The sequence below is a fragment of the Acartia tonsa genome, chromosome 8, assembly GCF_053477335.1.
Source record: "Acartia tonsa isolate MP-2025a chromosome 8, ASM5347733v1, whole genome shotgun sequence".
NCBI classification, from domain to species: Eukaryota; Metazoa; Arthropoda; class Copepoda; order Calanoida; family Acartiidae; genus Acartia; species Acartia tonsa.
The window spans coordinates 50,606,334-50,628,608 of record NC_137267.1 but is presented as its reverse complement, the minus strand read 5'-3'; the positions used below and the strand labels follow the sequence as shown (position 1 = coordinate 50,628,608).

General features: G+C 33.8%; 1 protein-coding gene and 1 long non-coding RNA gene across 5 annotated transcripts in view; one reads left to right on the top strand and one right to left on the bottom strand.

Moving 5' to 3' along the window:
• The window catches only part of LOC145327227 (WD repeat domain phosphoinositide-interacting protein 4-like), a 131,505-nt gene that overhangs the window by 41,678 nt on the left and 67,552 nt on the right, over window positions 1-22,275 (bottom strand). The window contains exons 5-9 of one of the 4 annotated variants that reach the window (XM_080170813.1): window positions 11,652-11,772; window positions 8,499-8,520; window positions 6,669-6,700; window positions 4,762-4,838; window positions 2,197-2,260 (exon numbers count right to left, since the gene is read on the bottom strand). In XM_080170813.1, coding sequence (XP_080026939.1) covers window positions 2,197-2,260; window positions 4,762-4,838; window positions 6,669-6,700; window positions 8,499-8,520; window positions 11,652-11,772 — 316 coding nt within the window. Of the gene's footprint in view, window positions 1-2,196; window positions 2,261-4,761; window positions 4,839-6,668; window positions 6,701-6,822; window positions 6,871-8,498; window positions 8,521-8,652; window positions 8,707-8,730; window positions 8,785-11,645; window positions 11,773-22,275 lie in introns of all 4 variants that reach the window. The other 3 variants (XM_080170812.1, XM_080170811.1, XM_080170810.1) reach the window with 3 other exon arrangements.
• LOC145327228 (uncharacterized) lies at window positions 15,700-19,511 on the top strand. The gene is made up of 3 exons (XR_013882127.1): window positions 15,700-15,830; window positions 16,180-16,219; window positions 18,969-19,511. It is a non-coding gene; the product is annotated as an uncharacterized LOC145327228 (long non-coding RNA).

The window sequence follows — 22,275 nt, the reverse complement described above, 5'->3', positions numbered from 1 at the left end:
AGACGGCTTTTTTTAGGTTAGGTTAGGTGATTGCCCCATAGAGTTAGGTAATTGGCCCCGCAGGGATAGAGCCCCCCGCAGGGGCTAGAAATAGGAGAAAAGCTACTGTAAAAAATACGAAGAATCGCCCCAAAAAGTGCGATGTTACGAAAGGGACTATAGCCACAATTTTTTGAACCAAACCCTTTTAATATATGTAAAAAACATATCTAGTAGAATTCCTGCGGTGCTTATCTAACCTTAACCTAACCTAATATAATAAGCATAAAAATACGTTTTCCCCCATACAAGTTTGTTTCTGGTGGGAAATCGCCCATCATGTACTCCTATTATATAAAGTAGAAGTAAAGTTCTTTAAAGCTACCCTATACTAAAGAACTTAACCGTTCACGGCACGGTTTCAGGCTGGTTTTCTGCACTTCCCAACCTTTTCAAATAAAATGTATCTAAATGTTTGGGGCGTAGCCGCTAGTATAATTTTACAATCAATATACACAAGACAAGACGTATCTTTCTCTGTCCCTTAAAATCTCTCTAACAACTGAATTAAATGAATTTCAATGATATTGGCTATTTTTTATGCTGTTTTGGAAGATAGTACGTTTTTTTTAGAATGGGAGAGGAAAGTACAAAAATAAATAAATATTTTCAGTATTATTAGTAGTTTTTCTAAAAAATAAATAAAAATACAGAACTATTACAATATGAAACAGTGATATTGTTTACTGTGCCCAAATTATCTGTTATAATGTCCGTCAGTCAAGCTTCCCTGTAAAGGAGAATCATATCGGTTCAGTGGTTATCGAGATCCTTCGGTACAGACATACAAACAGACAAAAAAACATACAGACTTTATTATAAGGGTATTAGGATATACTATGCCTAATATAAATTTGCTTTAATCACCACAATGATCTATTTATGGATGTTATCATCCTTGTTTTCTTTCAGCACAAAAAACTTTTATCAAAACTTGCAAAAATGTAATAGAGGAAATATCAAACATTTTTTTCCTGCAATTCAGCATTTTAAATTTGAACTTTTTTATTTAAAAATCATAATTCTTTTTATCATTTATTCAATTAATCTAATTCAATGAAAATATTTTTGCAAAAAGAATATTTGGACGATAAATTTTGAATGGATATTTAGAATTATATCTTTTTGACAGCTGAAGCAACACGCTGATATACTGTCAAGTAACAGCCAGCCGCTTGCCGACACTTTTGATGTAGTAGCTGCGCCAATAATGAGCCTTGATGATTCATATCTGTAGAATTTATAAAGTAGTAAGGTTTTTTTTTGTCTGAGGATTTATATTTTGATATCTGCTGAACTAATTAAGTTCTCTCTTAGGGGAAGCATTACATAGGTTCACGGATGGTTTTAGGCTATTTTCTTTTTAGATTTAAGCCTTTGGATTCTTTCAGGCTTTTATCTGCCCGTTTTTCGTGTCATTAGGGGCGCAGAGTCAATTTTTAAAATAAATACCAAAAGAAATTTCATCCACAAGATTATATTGGCGGGTCAAGAATTAGGTTAAGGTAGACCTTCTCAGTTTCAATTTTAGTAAGGTGATATAAATAATACCTTTGATATATTATTTTTTTGATCCTTTGTAGGACGTCCTCCTTTATCAGGCTTGTAGAATAACTTCGCTCCCCAGCGCTACCCAATTTTCTGTTTAATCACCTTCCCACTAGGGGCGGAGCCATTGTGTATAGATCAAAATATATATTATATTTCAAGGATGGGGCCAGCTTTGTATAAAACCATTTTGATTATGCTTTATTTAGTACTACAATTATATTTGCTTATATCTGTACCTAACCCATGTATTAACCTATAGTGTTGTAAATAACTAATAATCTGACTGCTTTCAAATAAACAACATCTCAACTGAATCCTGTGTTGATTCGTGGTAATGCTCCGATTAGCGAAGCTGATCTATAATTAGTGAAGGCACGTCCGTCTGTCTGCATTGCTCGTTGTTACGAACCTCCGAGGCTTAAACGGGGCCACACTCCCACACTTTTTTCAGATTTTCAATTTCTCTAATAAGGTGAAGCTTGCAGCGTGCTTCCTCATACCCTCCCCTCCTACTGAACGACCTTTAAATGAGTTTCATGTTAGCAAGCTAAATTGACGACAATTTTTGCCCTGACATATTATCCATGTATATTGTACATCCATTACCTTTGTACTCGCAGTTGCAACCATAGTTCCTTGCTGGTTGATTCCAAGGCAAGTCAGCTCAGTCCTAAATAAAAATATCAATTTATTTCATCACTTTTTCAATATACTAGTTGCTTCGCCCCTAGCCTCTGGGGAAGGGCGGCGGAGGTCAGTAATATACCCTAAAACCAACCCAAGACAATTATAAACCTTCATTGAAAAATATAACCCTTTTGGGATAGCAATTTTTAAGATCTTTAGTTTAAGACAAAATAAGAACATTTAATAAGACATGACGTACAGACTAACGGTACCGAGGGACAAATCATTAATATAGAGTAACTTCGCTTCTAAAAACTGTAAGTATACCCAGAGAGAGAGAGAGAGAGAGAGAGAGAGAGAGAGAAAGAGAGGAGACAATTGACTGTTCATGAAACTAGTACCCAAAATTTTATAAGAATGTTTTCTTATTCGTTGGGTTATCAACTTTGGTGACTTTTTTGTGAATTATGATTGGTTGTGTCATTAACTTGAGTGTTAAAACGTTTCAACCACTAATTTTAGTTTACAGAAGAAGTAATTTTGTGTATTATCATTGGGGATGTACATCAACTTATTGACCATTGTCTTATCCCTTTAGATCCCTGGAGAATATACCCAATGAACTTACGGTAGAATAATTTATATTGCAATTGAAACACCAACTACATAACCAAAGCATAAATTAGTTATTAAAACTTTTCTATAATTAGAGCGAGTCCTACAATAAACACAGGTCTTAGCACTACTTTAAGCATGTTAGAAACCAGTGTTGCGGAGCCGGAGCTGTGGAGCCGCCATTTTTTGCCGGAGCCGTAATTTTCGTTAAAAAACGGCTTCGGCTCCGGAATAGATAAATAAAGAGATTTATTAAAAATTATAATTTGGTAACTCTGTTTTGTCATGTGCAAATGACCTTTTTAAGTTTTTAAAGTCCATTTTTATCAAAAATTGAGCTTTTAAAACCTTCAAAAGTAAAAAATAGACGTGGGGAAAAAAATTATGTCGAGTTTTTCTTGATTTTAGGTCGGAGCCGAAGCCGCCATCATCACAGACGGCTCCGCGGAGCCTGAGCCGAACCAAAATCAAACGGCTCCGCAACGCTGTTAGAAACAATATAGATTTCAAACTTATATGATGATTGCTTACAAAATTAGGTATTTTATAGAAAGCGTGGGGGGGGGGAAGGGGCGGTTAGGGTCAGTGCTTTTGAAGATAAGAGACTACGCCTCGGCTTCCCTGTTATACATCAATACACAAAATGTACTTTTACCATTACATCATTACAATCATTGGTTGAAACGTTTGGACACTCAACTCAACTATGAACCAACTAATCAAAATTCAATAAACGTCCTCAAAGCTATTAACCCAGCGAATATGGAAATTTTGTTTAAAAACTTTGAGGACTAATATAATAAACAGACCACTGTCCCCTTCCATCATGACTTTTACCTCAGCATTTAATTATTCAAATTCATATTATTCTTTTTATCTTATTTCAATATTCAATATTTTCTTTTCTATTTTCTCCTTTCATCTTTATAGATTCTATAAGAATGTGCCGGGATCATAATGGATATGACAATGGCCAATAAATTTATGTTCATCCCCAATGATAATTCACAAAATTACACCTTCTGTAGATTTAAATCAGTGGTTGGAACGTTTGGTCACTAAACTTCATGAACCAACCAATCAAACGTCCCCAAAGATGTTAAGCCAACCAATAATAAAACATTATTATATCACTTTGGGGACTAGTGTAATAAACAGCCCATTGTCCCCTTTCTCTCTGATATAAATGTCTGGGATGGAGATATGCAATGACAATTAAAGTAATCTTTAGTGCCCCCCCCCCCCTTCCCCACCACGAATATTTTTCGGCTACAATGGCTGAATTTTCATGACTTTGGGGGAATATTTATTATTCGTATTTTCCCTGAGTACCTTATCAATCCTGAAGTTTTTTTTTTAGATTATGGGAGACTGTACACATGGAAGGAATTAATTTTTTTTACCCCCCCCCCCCAAACTTTTACCCCAGGGGTAAATTTGTTTGCGGGGGGGGGGGGAGGTAATTACCCCCCTGAAATCTGTTGGATGGGGTAAATTTTGTCCCCCCCCCAAAAAATTTAAAAAATTTAACCCCGAGGTAAATTTTTTAGGGAGGGTAATTTAAATTTTATTAAATATTTAGTACTAAAATTTGTGTTTGTTAGAGATTTTTTATTTTGGGGGGTGTATTTACCCCCCCAAAATTGTTTGGGGGGGTAAATACCCCCTCCTAAATTGTTGAGGGTGTCTACGGCACCCCCAATGTAGGGTTAAATTTTAAATGGGGTGGAGGGGGGGTAAAATAAAAAATTTTGGGGGATGCAGCACCCCCAAATTTGTTTGGGGGGGGGTAGTCCCCACTTTACCCCCCCCCCCTCCCTTTGGACGTCTATGCAACCAACCATCTAAACAACCAACCAACTAACCAACCAATTAACCAACCAACTAACCAACCAACCAACCAACCAACCAACTAACTAACCAACTTACCTGTGAGCATTTATACACGTAGGAGCGCAGCTGACCCCAGTTATGTTATGTATGTCCAACAACTGTATACTTCCAACCTACAAATATATGGATCTGAATAAAAACATTTATCTAATTTGGCGTGAACTTTACCTAAAATTACATTTTCATTTATGAAAACAAGGAAAAATATGATAAAATCAGTAAGATATTTTATTTTCTTCCTAGAAATTAAACATCTGTAGAAAAAAGAGCTCGGTAGCCGCGAATCAGCCCCAAATTAAAACCGTTGGGAATCTTGAATTTTAGTTTCAAAATAGGGATTGCCATATTTGGGTCAGGTTTGGACTACAGGCTGATTTTTAAAACTGGAAAAGGTTGATTTCACTGAGGCTTACCGGCGGCTAACGCGCGGCTGCCGATCCCTGACGTAAGAATATACGTTTATTTCAATTTTAAAATTCCTAAAATTTATTTGTCTCTTCAAATTGCGCTTAAATTAATTTGAAGAAGTTTTAAGAGGAATTTTGACAATATTAAAATCTAAAAACATTCTCTTGTTAGTAGCAAAGCTACTCGAAAATTTAATATGTCTGTCCGTCAGTCAGTCATTCTGCAATGATAAAGAAATTTCCTCAACTGCTATTTAAGATAGACAGATGGAATTTTCAGTGAAGATTCCCAGGACTTGTGCGCATCTAATCTATGCTTTGTTTTTACCGTCCATATGTCGATCATGCCTCAATACAAAAAAATATATTTTGAAAAGCTTTTGCGATTTTCTTTGAGACAACTCAACATCTGCTACACTTTATTAATTTGTCAATTTCTTTATGTGCTTTGCTACTTATGAATGCTGTCATCCTTGTTTAATTTAAAAATACTTGACATTTAATTTACACCTCGTGGTTAGAAAATATACACTTTTGTTCTTTTTCACATTTCAACAAGGAGTGAGAGAGGGGACATTGGACTGTAAATTTCACTGGTACCCAAAGTTTTATATCCACGTTATACCAATCATTGACTCAAAAGTGATGGGTACTTTACCGAATTGTGTTTGGTTAGTTACAAACTGGAAGTGTCCAAACTTTTCAACCAACATTTTTATTTTTTTAAGGATATTTATTTTGTTTATCATCATTGCGATATTCATCAATTTATCGTCCATTGTCTTTAACCCCTTAAACTTAAGTACCACAGACGTACAAATGAAATTATAGAATAGTTATTTATCATAGGCAGCTGTCCGCGGATCATAAAATTAAAAATTGTAACATTAATTTCCGTTTTGTTAGCCCCGAAGGCCTGGCCTAACTAAACTGGTATCAATATAACGATGTTTATTTTATCATTGCATTGGTAGAAAATTGTCTAAAATACGATACGTTACATGATTTTTCAGTATGGCACAGAACCAGTTCTAATCCAGCAAAAATTAATCAATCTCGAAGCCATACTGGAATATAAATACCTATACTTGTAAAGATCAACTTAACATAGAATATACATGGATATTACTGACAGAGGAAAAACCGTCGTCAATTTAGGTTGCCAATATTATTGATCAGTTTTTATCCAATAAGGAGAGGGGAACGGGTAAAGAGGTTGGATGAGGGGAGTCGTTATATTATCCATCTACAAGTTTTCCTTTACTAGAGTACATGATAATCTGGAGTAATTTCCAAGTAATAATAAATCCATTGTTAAACGTACCTTAAAACCCGGGAAGACAAGTAATATCCAAGTAATAATAAATCCATTATAAACATACCTTAAAACCCGGGAAGACAAAAAGCTCTTTTTCACAAAGTTTTCCTGGATTACCTGGAGTTACTATTATAAACGTACCTTAAAACCCGGGAAGACAAAAAGCTCTTTTTCACAAAGTTTTCCTGGATTACCTGGAGTTACTATTATAAACGTACCTTAAAACCCGGGAAGACAAGAAGCTCTTTTTAACAAAGTTTTCCTGAGTTACCTGGAGTTACTATTATAAACATACCTTAAAACCTGGGAAGACAAGAAGCTCTTTTTCACAAAGTTTTCCTGAGTTACCTGGAGTTACTATTATAAACATACCTTAAAACCCGGGAAGACAAGAAGCTCTTTTTCACAAAGTTTTCCTGGGTTACCTGGAGTTACCTGGAGTTACTATTATAAACATACCTTAAAACCTGGGAAGACAAGAAGCAACTTAAACATCCCTGTCTTCCAACATGGCTTTCGTAAAGATCATTCTACAGTCACAGCTCTGAATGACTTCAATATCCAGATATCAAATGGTTTCAATGAAAAAGCTTCTATCAAACCGGATAGAACAGTGCTACTCCAAATTGACCTTAGTAAAGCATTTGACATGGTCAATCATGACAAGCTGCTTAAAGACCTCAACCAATCCAACATCCCTGGTGCCCTAAAAAGATGGTTCTGCTGCTATCTAAAAGGACGTCAATCTAAGGTTAATTTCAGAAACCACCTCTCTAAAAGCAGAAATATTAGAGCTGGAGTACCACAAGGAGCTGTCACCTCTCCTATTTTATTCAATTTTTACCTTCGCCATCTACCAAACCCACCCAAGAACATTGTGGTTGTCCAATATGCTGATGATATTAGCATATATGCTACAGGCAAACCACATGCTGCACTCGCCGAAGCCATCAACACATACATACCAGCAGTGCTAGATTTTCTTGAAGAAAGGGAGTTGAAAGTCTCCCCCTCCAAGTCCACGGTCACCCTGTTTACCCCCGACACTAAGGAGTTTAAAGAACATCCCACAGTGGTAATTAAAAATGAAGTAGTAAAACTTGAATTGAAACCGAAACTACTTGGTGTCACTTTTGACACCATGTACACTTTCTGTCATCATATAAAAGCAACCGTTGATTCAGCTAAGACCAAGGTTAACATCATGAAGTCCCTGGCAGGCGCCACCTGGGGGCAAGACCAGGAGACCCTGTCCATGACATACAAAGCTATAGTCAGGAGTGTGTTAGAATATGCTGCTCCAATATGGAGCCCAATTATTTCTGACAGCAGTTGGCAGAAACTTCAATCTGTCCAAAACCAAGCCTTAAAAGTCATCACAGGCAACTTGGCTATGGCATCTGAACAACATATACATAGGGAAGCCAAAATCTTACCTATAAGAGATCATTGCAAAATGATTTCCAAACAATTCCTGCTGACCAACCATGTTCCTGGTCACCCTGGATACAAACATGTCCATAAACCTCTACCACCTAGATCTCATCTAAAACCTACCATCCAAAACATGAGACAAGACATACGAGACCTGCTACCTGTATCCAGAGACAACCTTAAAGCTAAGCAGAAAATTATACACACCAGAGAAGTTACCAAAATTCTGGCCAACTACCCACCAAATAAAGTCCTCCAGGCCAACCCCCCAGAGGTCAACAAAATGGAGGCTAATTTAACTAGATCTGTACGTTCCCAACTATCTCAATTAAGATCTGGCTATAGTAGACTTTTAAACTCATATCTACATAGAATTGACGAGAATATTGAAGATAAATGCCCGCTCTGCAACCAAACACCACACGACACTGTTCACCTGTTCAACTGCCCCAACAATCCAACGCATCTTACAGTTTTATCACTATGGACTCAGCCTGTTTTGGCGGCGAATTTTCTTAAACTTGACGAGGGCGTAACTTGAACAGAAAACACAGATTCATTCCACTGACGAGATTTCCCCTGGAGGCTAATCAATCAATCAAGAAGCTTTTTTTCACAAAGTTTTCCTGGAGTTACCTGGGGTTACCTGGGGTTACCTGGGGTTACCTGGAGTTACTATTATAAACGTACCTTAAAACCCGGGAAGACAAGAAGCTCTTTTTCACAAAGTTTTCCTGAGGTTACCTGGAGTTACTATTATAAACGTACCTTAAAACCCGGGAAGACAAGAAGCTCTTTTTCACAAAGTTTTCCTGGGGTTACCTGGAGTTACTATTATAAACGTACCTTAAAACCTGGGAAGACAAGAAGCTCTTTTTCACAAAGTTTTCCTGGAGTTACCTGAAATTAATTTTACATATAATTAAGTTAAAAAATTATATTTTGTTCGTTTTTAATAGCGAAGCTTTTCTACAATTAGGGTCAGTCCGTCCGTCCGGAAAGGATAGCTTTTTGGTTAATTTAGGCATGTTAGAATTGACCTATCGATTTCAAACTTTGCATGGTGATTCCTTTAGTAGTTAGGTATGATTTTGTAAGCGTAGCAACTCTATTATCATTACCAGAATGTCCGTACGTCCATTTTAAACATGCTGATTTTTTACTTTTTTAACAACAAATTTTTATGTAATCTATTTATCCGATTGATCAGATTTTTCGTATATTGCAGATTTGGAATGTTTAACCCCTTACGAAAATAGCCTTAAGCCTCGGACGGATAGACTGACGGGACAGACACAAGACTATTTGACCTACAATTTTCAGAAACTCTCAACATTGGTATGTTGGCTTCATTTAACGTCAGGTCCAACAACCAAGGATAACTAAGGAGAGCAATTTCTCTTTCTTTGTCAAAACAGGTTCCATAAACAGACAACCAACTCTTTAACTGCACGCCCGTTGTCTTTGTCGCGCATCTGACATAGCAGCAGTATAGATCATTCTTTAGAGTTAGTTTTAACTTAAACTCTGGAAAGCTTTGGGGTTATTTCAGGCTTTTGTACAGAAATCTCTCTCTGCATTTATCCTAGTAAAAAATTGTTGCTAAGCTTAAAATACTAAAGAAAACACTTGACAACAAATTAATTATTGTTATGAAAATGAAATTACAAGCTTAGCTTGTCAAAACTATTAGAAAATATTAAATAGTACGGTAATTCAATAGATACCCTAGAGGCATACTGTGTAAATCAGCTAATAGGAGAATACTAAAGGTACATTCAAGACATCTCATTGGTTGAAACATTTAACAGATCTTGGACCGTAATGGCATTATGAGTCAGCTATAAATTAGAATCAAGATTTTCTTGGACAAATCAATTTGTGAAAAATTTCTTCCCTCGTATAATGTGAAGCATAAGAGTTAGTTATGAATAGTTGAATTTCTTAGATAAAGTTAGCTTTCTAAAAATTATATCGTCGAAAATAATGTCGCCAAATGGTTTTTGTCTGCAAAAAAATCCTTTTAAAAGTTTGAACAAAAAGGGGTTAGATGGACCATCTAGATATATTATTTCTATTGGCAATTCATTACAAAGATTGAGAACGTTTCTAAACCTAAGTAACATATTTGTGAAAATTGCTAGGTTTGTAACTTAATTTTGCAATAGGTTTCACACAAATAGGAAAAGTACTCTCATAATTTGAGTTATGAAATACATCATATAACAGTATTCTTCTAAAATAATATAATAGTTTTTTTCTCGTATTCATTCGAATCCGGTGGATAGGAACCGGTTCTCATCCATACGAAAAAAACTATGTCTAGCCTCGTATTATATCCAGCTTTCTACGAATATAAAAATACAAAATCATAAGATTAAAACCAGTTTTTTTTAGCCGGTGCCTTTGGCACCTCGGGGCTAAAAAAACTAGTTTTAATCTTTTAATTGTACATTCTATATCCGCGGAAAGCCGTTTATAATACGATACGGGAATAACTAATATCCGTAGAAAACTGAATATATTACGATACTATACATAGTTTTTCAGTATGGGTGAGAACCGGTTCTAATCCACCAGATATTTATCGGTTTCGAAGCCATACTGGACGAGAGTTTTTTTTCTTCTCTAAATTATGTTGCATATTCTATTTCCCTTATTGAGAATATTTAGAGACGTTAAAAATAGTACTTTCTGCTGCTATGTTAAGCGCATGACATTAATAGTAAGAGTAGTTTAAAAATCATGGCCGATGAACAGGTGCAAATCATTACCCTGCAAATTTAAGCCACCAAGCAGTTGGTTGTCTGAAGGGTTTTTGACAAAAAAAGGTGTCACTACTCTCAATAGTCATTCTTTGCTGTAGGACATGAAAGCAGCATATAAGGTATATACAAGTTCAGTATTACAGACAGACTGACCGACCTTTGCGAATTTTAAACCAGTAATTAAGGTGATGTTGTGTTAGGGTTATAAAATACACATTAAAATTAATATCAAATACTACTTTGTAAAGTTGGGAGAAATGCCTTTGCCCTCAAACAGAGCTGGATCTTTAAATCATTTTAGTGGTGAGCCAGATTAGGGGGGAGCCAACTTTCCACCAATGAGAGCACAGCATTTTATGAAATGCCGCGCTGTTATTGGCTGAAATTCGGTGCACACCGATCTGGCTCACCACTAAAATGATTTAAAGATCCAGCTCAGGTCTAACTTAATACAAAACACACAGATAGTTCCGTAACAAAGTTCGTGCAATAAAATGGTTGGTTGTATATAATTTATATACTTATAATTTGCTTAGGAATTCCTTCCTAATTTGCTTCCTTGGTTTCCGACTTGAGTGAAATACAAAAATATTGGAAAATTTTGAGGTCCTATTCAATGATTTTTGAATACAGATTTGCAAATTTATACAGAAGAATCAAAACATATTTTTTTTGAGATTTGAAACCTTTTACATATCCTTTTTAATAACTTATTTTTTGCACATGTATATCATATTTTTAAAAAACATGTATATAATATATATGCAAGGATGACATCAACCACAAGAAGCAAAGCATGAAACATTAAAGTAAAAGAAGAGAATTACCGACGGACCATTTAAGTTGTATACAGGATGGTCTTTAGAAAGTCGTATCTTGGCAAAAAAAAAATCAGAGACCTGTCTAGAATATAAAATATCCCAAGAGCGATACTAAATGATGGACGAACGGTCAGACAAAGTGACCTATAGAGTAGCTTCGCTACCAATAAATAGTTACCTCGCAAAGTGCTTGTGGGTTATCTCTGGTTTCTATTGAAAATAATTTTGTCGGGTTGGTGGGGAAGGAGAAGACATGAATACTGGTCCGGCACACAGCTATTATTTTATCCATTCGCATCCTGAAATAAAAATATTTATATTCGATATATTATTACTTAGATGTTGCACCAGATTTTCATGTGATGCTCGCAGAAGGCTAAAATAACAATACTCCCCATCCCCTCCTCTCCTACTGGATGAACGAACTTACCAATAAATTATATCCATAATAGCAAGCTAAATTGACGACCAATTTTCCCCTGTCAATATATCCATGTATATCCTTATACTAAAGTAACAGGATGTCTGTGTGTTTGTGTGTCTGTACCGAATGATCTCGCTAACCGCTGAACCGATCGGGTTCTCCTTAACAATGCAGATTCTCATGGGTCCCGGGAAGGTTTATAACTATTTTGGGGGAGGGTACCACCACCATCTCAAGGAAATGACAAAAAAAATCAAAAAAATTAATATCTGGGAGACTTCAACGTAACATAAAGAGGTATCGTAACATAAAGAATTATCGTAGAGACTTTAACAAACAAAAACATTTAAAGTGCCACTAGAGGCCTCTAGGGGCGTAGCCGCTAGTTGTATATACTGGATGAACAAACTGGCCATTAAATGAGGCCCGGGTTAACAAAACAAATATTAATTTCAATATTTTTACTTTAATATCTGTATAAAATTGTCTCTAATACGGTGATATATATGATTTTTCAGTATGAATGAGAGCCGGTTCTGATCCAGCGGATATTAATCGGTTTTGAAGCCCTACTGGAAAGAATGAAGATTACTATACTTGTTAGGTAATATGATTAATCTGATATTATGTTTAAGATTATATAAGTAAACATCCTTTTTTTGTTTTCTTAAAAATTAGATTACCGGAAATTAATTTCCTTTTATATAACACTGTTTGGTACTTCCCCTAAACGTTCCTGTTGATCACTAAACCCCCTACCTCATTTTAAAAATATAATGAAAATAAAGGGAGAAGGACTTCTCTTATCTTTTAAATATCCCTAACGACAGAAGGGGATCTAACCCTGCAAAGCCTTTTTATATGGTGCCCCAACACTGCAAGGCTACCCAGTACCCAATTAAACCTAACCTGATCTATAGTAATGAACAAACAAACAACTACTTTCCACCCGTATTTTTGTTTTAAATAAAAATAAGAATGGGGAGGGGGATTCAGCATTCAGGAGGAACTTTGAGAAAATTCGCCCCCTTTTTTTCCTTTTAAACAAAAACTGTATTACATTATTCTTTCCTTAAGTATGATATGTATAACATTAACAAAGGTCTATTTTGATTATACTTTGTAGGGTAACTTTATATTTTTGATAAAAAAATTGATTTTTATAGGTGAAGCTTTTCTATAATTTGGTTGGTGCGTCCGTGTGTAAAGGATAGCTCTTATATATAATTTAGACAAGTTAGACATGTTTTATAGATTTCAAACTTGCATGATGATTCCAATGACAGTTCGGTAGATTTATAAAACGTAGCAACTCTATCATTCTTATCAGCAAGTCCGTACATCCATTTAATAATGCTGATTTATAGAACAATGATTTATAGGACAACACGGATTATTTTCTGTTTTGTGGACTATTGCCTAATGTCTATATTAGGTACTATATTATACATGTTTGTTTTAAAAAGAATATCTTAGAACCAGCGAAAATAAATACTTGAATGAAATATTATCAAGTTACGAAAGACTCAAAATTTCTTAGATCAAGAAGTAAAAAAAACCGCTGTATGATGTAAAATTACAAAATGTGACCATATTATTCTTTTATAAGCAATTCTATTAAATAAGAACACTGTAAAAAAAAAACATTAATTGTGTCAATTAGGTTTTCCCTATCCTTACTTCTCTGTAACTAACTGTCTGTAGGCAACTATTCTGGCTATTAAATTGGCCACTAGTCCAAGTAATTGTTGTGATAAATTCGTAAGGAACTGTAACGTTTTGAAAGATTTGCTTAAGAAGATGCTCATGAAAGATTATAAGCTTTATGTTTATGCATTATGCGACAGACTTCCTTTTTTTTTAACCGATAAATAAAATAGAAAAATATAATAAATGTGAAAGGGGGTATATTGATATTCATGGTGCTCTTGTTCAGTGAAGCTTCTTATAAGTCCAGGAAAGGTTTTTAAATATAGTGTGGAAGCAAATCTATACCCCTCTACATAAATGACTCATGCAATTTTTTTACTTTTTCTTTTGAAAAATTGAAAAAGGGTGAGAGTTGAACTTCCCCCTTTTTCCACCTTAATTGCCCCTAGAGGCTTCTAGGGGGCGTTGCCGCTGGTTTTCATCTAAAATATTATTATCTGGTCTCTGCTGCATACAAACATAGTTGTTCTGTTTATTCATTGTTGTGTAAAATTTTTGACTATGTATACAATTCTTTTTTGTGTGTTTTGTTTAAAGTACTTTGTTGTTGTTCTATCAGCACAAATCAAATCAAGTGTTTTCATAGAGAAAATATTAAAGAGAAGTAAGTATACATCTTTGAATTAATGTTTAAAAGTAACAGGATGTAAATCTGCGTGTCTGTCTGTAGCTTAAAGGGTATAGGTAGCTAATATGGTTCTTGTAGAACCCATGTAGAAGCTTTAGCTTAATACAATAACATTGACCACTTACATTTTTGTAATCCCATAAGTTTTTTTATAGAAAAATTAATAGAATTACTTTTTAGCACCAATATTCTTGATCAAAAAATGGTGGTTAAGGAAGCGTTGTTTAAAAAATAATTTTCTTGATATAGGATGAAAATTAAAAATCGAGGTAATAGAGACTGTGCAGCAATAAAACGGCTATTTAAAAGTGCAATTTATATTCAGTTTCCTTTATTAGGTATATAGGAGATAGATTTTTAATATTCTTACTTTGCTTATAGACTTCTTGCCCTAATAGATGATTTTTAAAACATAATTTTCTCGTTTTTGGGAGGAAAAATAAAAAAAAATTTACTAGAACCTATAAACAATACAAATGTCTACAGATTTATGCTTAAATTATAAATTTTAGCATAACAGGAATATATTTGATAGAAAAAATCGAAACCAAAAAATTCTTAATTTTTTTGGTCTTCGATACAGAGCAAGCGATTCAAACCGCTTACGCGTTGTAAGCGGTTTCACATAAAAACATGTCTCTGATTCCGTCTGTGCTGGCCTGTGTAAACACACACACACACACATATACAGACAGCTGATTGCAGCCGGGCAGGTACCTGTAGTTGGTTCTACCACACACACACACATACAAATGTAAACAAAAATAAACATATGGCCGTCGTCAATATTCAGTTTTGTGTGATATTTTATCAAATTATCATTTAAAAACTTTTTGTTATTCAAAAGTTATTAATATTATTATACCTATTTATTCAAACCACATTATGATTAAATATTCATATGATTTTATTTCATTTCAACGAATGTTGCTACATCAATAAAAATTGTTTTCTGCCGGTGCAGTCTTGGATATTCTTTTTTTAAAAGATGCGCATCAAAATTTGAAGTAAAAGTAAAAGTACATTTAAAGATTTATTAGTAGGATTTATTTATTTTTATATTTTGGTATATAATAGATTTTGAGTTAGGTTGGAACAAAAAATAATTTATTTTCTACAAGTTAGCTACAAGTTCCTGTGCAGTGGCGTGCACAGGGAAATGCGCGAAGCTTGCCCGAAACTTATGATACCCCTCGATTAGAGGGGTTTTATGTCATTATTCAAGTAACAACCAAAACTTTTTTCAATTAGTAAATGTTTTTCAGGAACATAATTAAACCAAAATAAATTAGTGAGGGTTTTTGTTTGAAGCCTAAAATCTCAATAACTACTGCATGAACCGATTGGGTACTCCTGTGGATGGTTTTAGGCTATTTTATTTTCTTATTTAGGTCTTGGGATGGTTTTCAGCTCTTTTTATAGCTCCTCTCTAACCCTTTAAATACAGAGCCCTAGATGTTAGGGACGTAGCCCCACTAGTTAATTATAATACTTTAAACAATAATGCATGTTTCAGATTTTTATAAAATGGCAAGTAGTCATGAAAACATAAATTTTAAATTATGAAGAAAAAGGCAAGGAACTTAACAGGACAGGTAAATTATTGGTTTCATAGGGAAAGTGATTTCAACAATTTTAAATCTTGAAGCTAGGGACGCAGCATTCAGAAATAAAATGATGTAAAAAGTACATATACTTCTTGATTGAAATAAATAAAACTTAATATATATGTACACCTAAACTTTCTTCTCTCTCTGCACTTTGAACTTTTAAAATATAGATTCAAAGGCGGTTTCACTCAAAGCACTTGGTCTAGCATAGAATCCATCCCTCCCTTCTTTGATTTTAAATATATTGAAAAAAAGTAGAAGGAACTATAATCAGGAAGATTCGGCTGTGTTTATTTTTCTTTGGTTTAATATTTTAACATATTTAAATATTAAGGTTGAGTTTAAGATTGGAGTCGGCAAGAACCCGTGAAACGGTAATTTTTATTATTTTTTATCTTCCCCCCACATCTATTTTATTCTGACGGGGGGAAGGTGGGAAACAAACGTATTAGTTATTTTTATGTAATCTAATGTGTTAAAAACGTGGATGACAACATCCATTAAAGCAATGCTCTGAAACAGTAGGACAAACGTACATGAACACATAAAGTGTGACAAAACTGAATAATCAGAATATAAATGTATAAGACATACCTACCTAACAAAAGTGTAGGTAATTTTTAAAACTTTTGAAATACAGGATAATTAAATCACTTAAAAATTTGTTGTAGAAAGCTAAACATCAATAATAAAATAATAAATGTACTGACATTCTGGTAACAATTGTGGAGTTGCTACGCTTCCTAAATCGTACCCAAGTACTACAGGAATCTCAATTCAAAGTTTAAAATTGATAGGACAATTACAACATGTCTACATTAACAATATGAGCTAACTGTTCCACGGTAAAAGCTAACATTACAGACGGACAGACTGACCCAAATTATAGAAAAACTTCGCTTTTAACAAGGGCTATGAACTATGGCACAAAGTGCTAATGTTATTTATATTCAGATATTAAAAAATTCCATTCATTGGAATACCTAATATTTTTCAGCTAATAATAAAATATACGATTTTTATTAGTTATTTAACGTATCCTATTTCCGCTGATAGTAAAATGAAAAAATTAAAGATTAATTGCAGTTTTGTTTTCCCTGGCCAACAAACCTGGTATTGGTATTGGGGGGGGGGGGGGGGAGTTTTGAAACATTTGAGAAAATAGTGTGCTTAGGCTTTATCTTTGGACTGAGAGGATAGGTTATTAGAGATAAAATCATTCTTATATAAAGATTTTCCCTAAGTTTTAAGATATTTTGGATAGGGCTCCAACTTCAGGTGCGGCAGGCCTCCAGGTTAGAGTTAGACCGACTCAAAATGCAAAAAATTTTGGCGCACTATTCTAACTCATTTCTTTTATGATATTATGACTATTGAATATTGATACAAAAAAAGTGTCCTGGTAGCTTTTTTCAGCAATATGTCAATTTCGATTTTCATAAAAAAAGGGGGAGGGTCCCCCCTCGGGGAGAAATTTTTTTTTTTAATTTTGACTTTATATACCTACCTTCCTTAATTTGTTTGAAGAGTAGATAATGATTCAAAAAACGATTTTAAAAGATTTTGATCATATCAAGGGCTATCATTAAAAGACTTACAATTTTGGCCGTTTAAGCAAAATCAGCTAATTTTGACGGTTATTTGAGGATAACATTTGCTAGGGTCTGTCCAGAGTCTTCTTAGAGGCCTTCAGCACCTGAACCTGGAGGTCTATTGTAATTTTTTTTCAAATATGTTAATAACATCTAAAAAAAAGTAAGTGCTTTTGATTTTTTTAACTGTACAGAGACCACCTGAAGGCCTTCAGCACCTGAACCTGGAGGCCAATTGTAATTTTTTATTCAAATATGTAAATAATATCTATAAAGATGTTTATGTTGTCTTATAAGGGGGGGGGGGGGAAGATGTGGTGACTCATGCCACGACATACCAGCAATTTTATTTTGGGTGCTACTTCCTTAGTTTTTGAGATAATTGGCTAGGTATAATCTTTTTGGTTGTGTCACTAATTACCCCAAGTTTTGGTATCTTTAAAAAAGAACGGCGACAGGACCGTCGCTCCCACCATTTTCCGCAGCCGCAAAAAAAAATTTATTGCATTTCTCGCCAAATTAGGCAATTTGGAATCATTTGACACCATATAATTTTTTTTTTCAATTTCCCCTTACAATCAACCCTGCGGGTTGATTTTTTTCAAATTCTCGGTTATTTAGAATCAATTTAATTTGGAATCAATTAAGACCATGTTATTTTTTCAAAAAAATTTACCTTACAAGCAACCCTGCCCCCGTTAATTCAGTGCTTCACCTGCTGTGCTTTTAAAGTTATTGAACAAAATCTTTTTAGGTTGTTCAGTAAGAAATATGTGAATAAAAAAATGGCGTCGGGACCACCACTCCTGCCATTCAACGTCATTTTCCGCTGCTGCCAAAAAAAGAACAACATGGTGTTAAATGATTCCAAATCACTTAATTTGGCGAGAAACGCAATAAAAAAATTGAATGGCGGTCATATCATCGCTTTTTATGTTATCTTTTTTTTCTGACCCATGTTAAAGATTTGTTACAATATCTTTAAAAGCACAGGAGAAGTACTGAATTTAAGTTAAACATTTATAAAAAGGGAAAAATTTTTGAAAAAAATAACATGGTCTCAAATGATTCCAAATTGCCCAATAAGAATTTTTTTATATCATTAGGTATATAAGAAGTAGAATGATTTTATCTTTAATAACCTATCCTCTCAGTCCTAAGAAAAAGCATATGCTTCCCCCCCCCCCCCTCTCCTTAATTATTAAAAACACTACGTAACTTTGATATTAAAATACATGACTTTAGTTTTTTTTCCGAAACCGCTCTAATCCAGCATACATTACAATTTTTCATTTTAATATCCATGGAAATTGTCTATATATTACATTATCTATATTTTTTCTGCTTCGTTTAAGATGTACCTATTAGGAGTTTGCCATGCATGGCAATTCAGCTGGATATTGGCAAAAAAACTAGGCATTAAAATCAGCACTAAATTAAATTGAAGTGATATTATGTCTTCTAAAGGCTGTTTAAAAAGTAAACGATCTGAAACGTTCGGTAAACGTTAATAAATATATTTTTTTCGTAGGATGGAAGAAAAAGAGAAAAAGTTGTCATGTAGTCAACGGAACTTAACCAACAAAAGAGTTTCAGCACTGAAATTAGAACTATAAGGGAATGGAAGCGTAGACGCTGCTGCTGCATAAAAACATAATTTCTGCTGCATTTTTTTGTCTTTTCTTGCAAAATTTTGCCTCCCCACTTGGAGTTGGAATAATAAAACATATATTACCTAGTAGGTACAATTTAGCTTTTTTAAATCTTATTTATATTTATGTATTGTAATGCAGAATTTTAAAAAGAATGTACCTATTAATGCAACTGTTGCATCTAACCGCAAGTCCTAGCTTCTTGTTAAATTAAGATAAAAAAATGGTTTATTCCTTCCCCCCTAATTATAATTAAGATTGTTGTATACTCTTCAGCATTAATGAACAGATAAATTTATTGTGCATTTGAACTATGGGTGTCAATCCAAATAAAAAAATCTGCATTCCGGCCAATTTTCGGACCCAGAATCCAAATTTGCAATTCAATTTGTGGATTAGGATTGTTGATTTTTATGCCTTTTGTAGCACGTAAAAGGGGGGTGGGCGGATGTGCCACTTTTTGAAACCAAAAGTAAAACGTGGATGATCTCAGCCCATAAAATTTTTTTTGGAAAACAATATGGAACTGTGAAGAAACGGCATCGGAACCTCTGCTCCCTCCGAAAACTGCTGTTTCCCGCTAAATTAGACAGTTCTCAATCATCTGAGATAAACTTTTTTTTTGAATTTCCCTTATATTTTTACTTACATTTTTTTTAAAATATTGACATGTTTGAAAGTGTCAAGGGAAATTTGTATAAAAAAAAATGTTTATCTCAGATGAATAAGAAATTGTCTAATATGGCGAGAAAAGGCAAAACATAATTTGGCGGTAAAGGGCGGTTTTCGGCAGTAGCGGCGGTTATGTTGCCGTCTCTTCACAGTTCCATATTGTTCTCCACCAAAATCAACTGCTTTGCCAAATTTTAGAGCTGTAACTCGTATATGTGCTGAAATCATGCACGTTTTACTTTTGGTTTCAAAAAGTGGCACATCCACCCCCCCCCCCTTTTTTATACATATAAAATTTTAAGTAAATAAATGTTTTATTTATGTTAAAAGTCAACGTTTTTTGTATTTTATTTTCATAGTAGCTTTTCATGCTTATTCTAGGTTATGTTAGGTTAAGTATGGGTTAGAAAATGGCCAAAGTGGGAGCTAGAAATAGAAGAAAAGCTACTAAGAAAATTCTAAAAAGCACTACTGTAGATTCTTTCCCATGCCGGGTAAATTTATTCCTTTTTTTATTTATGAAAAGACCTTTAAAAATATTGCTAGAATCCGCGAACCAAAAATCTGCAATTTGCAAAAAGACAAGAATCCGCAATCCCTGGATTAATCCACTTTTTTGATTGATTTCTGTAAGAGTCCGAATCCGACCCAAAAATTTGGCAGATTGACACCACTAATTTGGCAGATTGACACCACTAATTTGGCAGATTGACACCACTAATTTAAACACACAAGTTCACATTTTGAATTGTTTAAAGATATACATTTCTATTAATTTAGTCTTAAAAGTAAAACAGTGACTAGCAAGTTGATATTAAAAATCGATTTTTTAGCATTTTCCTCTGTTGAAATTTAAACATACCTAGCCATACTGAAAAATTGATTTTCCACGAGTAATGAAATAAAATCTTAAAAAAAACTGATAATTATAATTTTAACATTTTAATATCCACGGAAAGTAGTAGGTATATATTGTGATGCAATAAATATTCTTCTTCTTTTAATTATTGAATTAGTCACACTATGCCTGTTAATGTTTGTTAGTTCATCTGAATTTTTAAGATTTGCTTGGTTTGATGCTATCATCCTTATATGATCATTTAACGTTTTGATTTATGTTTTGTTATCCAAACTGTAATTTAATAAATAAATACAAAATAATGACCTTTTTTTAGTAGCAAACTACACTAATAAATGTCTGTCCGTTAGAAATCGAATGAGAGAAACATAGTTTTCTCTGTATCGCTTTAAAATACTTTTTGTCAACATTTTGGAGCATAATTAATGATAAACCTGGCACTCAGATTAGCTTGTTTATTTTAGCAATTTCATATTATATAGGATTCCCCGTTGTCTTTTTGGTTTGATTTAAAAAAATTTTTGTGAAAAATAGTATCAAAAAAAATTTCCCGGATGTAAGGTAGCATTATCTTCTACCTATAATTTTTTTTTTTCGCATTTTTGGCCCGATTTACACATTTCTCTGAAAAATTGTATTAAAGGGGTGGTTTCACAAAATGCATTTGAACTTAATTTAGTGAACCGCATATTTTTTCCTGGTTAATTTGTAAAACTGCAATTATATGGCACATAATTGAAAGAATTTAAATTTTCTACCACGTAGTTTTTAAAATATCAAGACTACGTAGTAGAAAATTGAAATTCTTTCAAATATATGCCATATAAATATAGTTTAACCCATTAACTAGCAAAAAATTTGCAGTTCACTAAATTAATTTCAAATGCATTTCGTGTAACTACCCCTTTCGATTTCTCGTTGTGAAGGGATTTGTGTGTCAATAAATTCTTTTTTTAGTAGCGAAGCTACTCTATAATTCCAAATGTCTGTCCGTCAGACACGGACAGTGGGTAACGTGATTTTCTCAGCTCCTATTTAAGATAGACAGCTGAAATTTTTAGTTAAGATTTTTTTTTGATATATGCCCTCTAATCTATGCATTGTTTTGTCCATCTGACTGTTATTTGGGATGCTATCTCGATTCCTAGATTTTTAAGATTTTCTCATCTCTTTCCAGATAGAGGGCTGAAACTTTCGGGGAGGAATTAATTATACAGTAATACATTCTACATGTTTTCGCCAAGTTTTATCAAGATTTGTCTATTTATTGGGGTGATAGATCGATTCCTAGATTTCAGTTTTTTTGTGATTTTCTCGATTCCTGTTCAGGATTGAAGGCTGAAATCATCAGGGATTGAATATGCTCATATGATATTCTACATATTTCCATTAAGTTTCATTAAGATTTTCTATTAATTACAATGCTTGATCGATTCCTAGATTTATACATATGTTTTCGTGATTTTAAAGGTTTCATGATTTCCCTATTTTATCAAATTTAATTTTTATTGTATGAGAATGCTCTTTAGTAAATGTTTTCCTGATATCCATTCATATCTTTTGAGCTTCGCTACTTATGGATGTTGTCATACTTGTCTACTTCTATTAACCAGTTTTGTCCAGTTTAAAAAAAAAACTGTTACTGTTTTAAAGCT